Source organism: Triticum dicoccoides, chromosome 5B, assembly GCF_002162155.2.
Source record: "Triticum dicoccoides isolate Atlit2015 ecotype Zavitan chromosome 5B, WEW_v2.0, whole genome shotgun sequence".
NCBI classification, from domain to species: domain Eukaryota; kingdom Viridiplantae; phylum Streptophyta; class Magnoliopsida; order Poales; family Poaceae; genus Triticum; species Triticum dicoccoides.
Genome location: NC_041389.1, coordinates 122397103 through 122399755, shown reverse-complemented (window position 1 = coordinate 122399755; position 2653 = coordinate 122397103). Strand labels below are relative to the sequence as shown.

At 48.4% G+C, this 2653-nt stretch overlaps 1 protein-coding gene across 1 annotated transcript; it reads left to right on the top strand.

Moving 5' to 3' along the window:
* Window positions 1–1072: 1072 nt before the first annotated feature.
* Window positions 1073–1909, top strand: LOC119307737. Its single transcript, XM_037583819.1, has one exon. The coding sequence runs from the start codon at window positions 1144–1146 to the stop codon at window positions 1636–1638; it is 495 nt and encodes a 164-aa protein (XP_037439716.1). The 5' UTR covers window positions 1073–1143; the 3' UTR covers window positions 1639–1909.
* Window positions 1910–2653: the final 744 nt, after the last annotated feature.

Below are 2653 nucleotides of genomic sequence, written 5' to 3'. Positions count from 1 at the left end.
CGCAACTAGTTTGCCGACAGTGTCGCTCGCCGTGCCGCTGACGGGGTCGCTCGCCCACGACTCCATGCTCGTCATGTCGGACACGGCGCCACGGCCACTATCCACCACAATTGCCATGGTCCGAAGCACACTACATTTCTTCTCCCCCTTCCTCTTCTAGGTCTTAATCATACCCATGCGGGCAACCAAACAACATGTAGTTGTATGCGCCGTGACAATGCATGCAACTAAACAATGCGTCAAAGTTGATCCCCTAATGCAGGAAGTCCATATGTAGGCAACCAAACAACTTGAGATGTCGCATATGGGGCTGTTTTTCCAGAGCCAGGCTAAGTGGAGAAAGGTATGCAACGCAGGTACGGTAGCCGACGGCAAACAGTCCTAGAATCCGCGAGATCCATCGAAGACATATCCACCTGCTCTCCGACACAAACAATTTAATAACTTTTTTAGGGAAGGGAACTTTTGGTCAATGGTTGTATATACACTCTATAAGAAAAAATAATAGTAATTAAAAAATTAACAAATTCTGAAAATATTTTAAAAATAAATTGACCTTTCATTGTATCGGTAAATAATCCCATAGAAAGAAAAATTTCGTTGATTTCTTTTTAAAAAAAGACAAAAATCGATCAAAATAGTGTGATTAGTGACTTATAATAGCAAATAGTTTTTGTATTCTTTTGGTCCTGAAGTCGACGCTGGTTTTTTATTCGTGAAAATTTATATACTAGTGCAAAAGAAAGTCAAATTATTGTAAAAAAACTTTCAAACTGTTTTAACTTTTTTAATTATATAAAAATTCCTCACAAGAGACTATATACACCCAAAAATCAAGGGAAATTTCTTTTTTAGTGTTTATTTATATGTAGAATAACTATATATTCCCTACATCCCTAATATAAAATCCTTTTAAAAATATGTTAGCTTGATATCATATCTTGAGACGGAGGGAGTAGCGCTAGCAGGCGCCGCAACAATCTCGAACCTTCGTGCCAAGCCTTCCCTGAGTTCTTTTTTCTCTTTGATTGAGTGGGAGCCTTCCCTGAGCCTATAAATACCCTTCACAGTGAGCCTTAAACCTCGACTCAAACCACCGGCATCAGTCACTCCTCTTCACTCCTAACCAGCGAGTAACAGCCAATGGCGTTCTCCAAGCCCGTGGCGGCTCTCCTCCTCGCCGTGGCGCTGGCAGCGACTGCCATGTCCGCCGCCGGTCAGGATCCCCAAAACTGCAAGCCGAGCCGCAAGGTTACGGTGCAGAACCTGTGCGGCAAGGACCTTTACCTCGGCATCGAGCCGCTGGCCAACAGCAAGCTGCTCTACAGCCCTGGCCACCTGCTCCGCCACGGCACCCACGTGTCGTACGACGTGTGCTCGTGGACGGGGCGCGTGAAGGTGCAGGACGCCGTGGTGACGGAGTTCCACATCGGGTACGACGGCGGGGCGTGGTACCAGGTGAGCACCGACCAGTCGCACATGCCCATCCGTGTCTCCATCACCCCCCACGGCCACCCCCTGAAAGACCACTGCCCCACCGCCGGCTGCAACAGCGGTGGCCACTGCTTCGAGCACTCCGTCCCCGGCGGCAAGTGCCACGGCGTCGACGAGATCAAGATCGTCTACTACAACCCCTAGATCCAGCTGCTGGGTGTGTTTAATAAGTTTGCTGCTCGGTGATCTTAGTCGTACTGCAGCTGCTAGTTAGTTATCATCTGCTCCAACGAGCTATTGTACTGTCGTGTCGCGTTGTGTCGGATTTGCTGTTCAATTAGTAGTTGCGGTGGTGAATGCGTGGCTAGAGATGTTTCATGGCCGTGCAATGAACTGCATGTCGTCAGCTCTGTATCCGTCGTTGGTGTGTTGTGTTTTCTAGTTTATAAATCTGATTTACAATTTGGCTGGGTCACCGAACTGATGTTATTTTTTACTCGCCATCTAGTATCATTCAACGTGCATGCACGCTAAGAGGAGAAACATTCGCGCATGGCCGCACATGCCCAGATGCCCTCCCTCTCCTCGCGATGGATGAATCTAATGTCTGCGAGACAACTGGTAGCAAAAATGGTGTAAAATGTGATCTAGGAAGAAAAATGATGTAAAATGTGATCTAAGAAGAGAATCTAACAGAGGTTGTCAACGTGAAACCCGAGAGAGAACCAACGACAATGTGGAACGATGATTAATTTCTCCCGCAGTGAGAACTATGCACAAGACAGAATCACAGCCGCTGTATTTTTATTCTTCTAAAGCATCTTCAACCCAACTGGGTAAATTTGGCCTCTTATTTGTTCGTACATCAATATTTGAAGATTCGAAGGCCTCGACTGGAGATGTTCCTAGCTCATATTGTACTACTGCAAGCGCGAGCCGGGCCGGCCCCGTCGCACCGTGAAACCAGCGGCGGCCGCCACCGCCGTTTGTCGTTCTCTCTTGCCGGAAGGAAGAAGCAGGGTGGGTAGATTCCATGGCATATCCTGGCCCCGGCCGGGCCCCTACTCAGTCTCCATCCTTATCCCACGACATCGAGAACCGGGCAAAGCAACGGCAGGGAAACCGGGAAAGCGGAAAACGTGGCAGAGACGGGAGGCGCATCGATCGATTACTGGCAGGTGCACGCGTGTACCTACACTGCACCTGTACCTGCGCTTTC

Bases quoted from the DNA above. Each gene is read 5' to 3' on its own strand.
- LOC119307737 (XM_037583819.1), top strand. From the start codon at position 1,144: ATGGCGTTCTCCAAGCCCGTGGCGGCTCTCCTCCTCGCCGTGGCGCTG.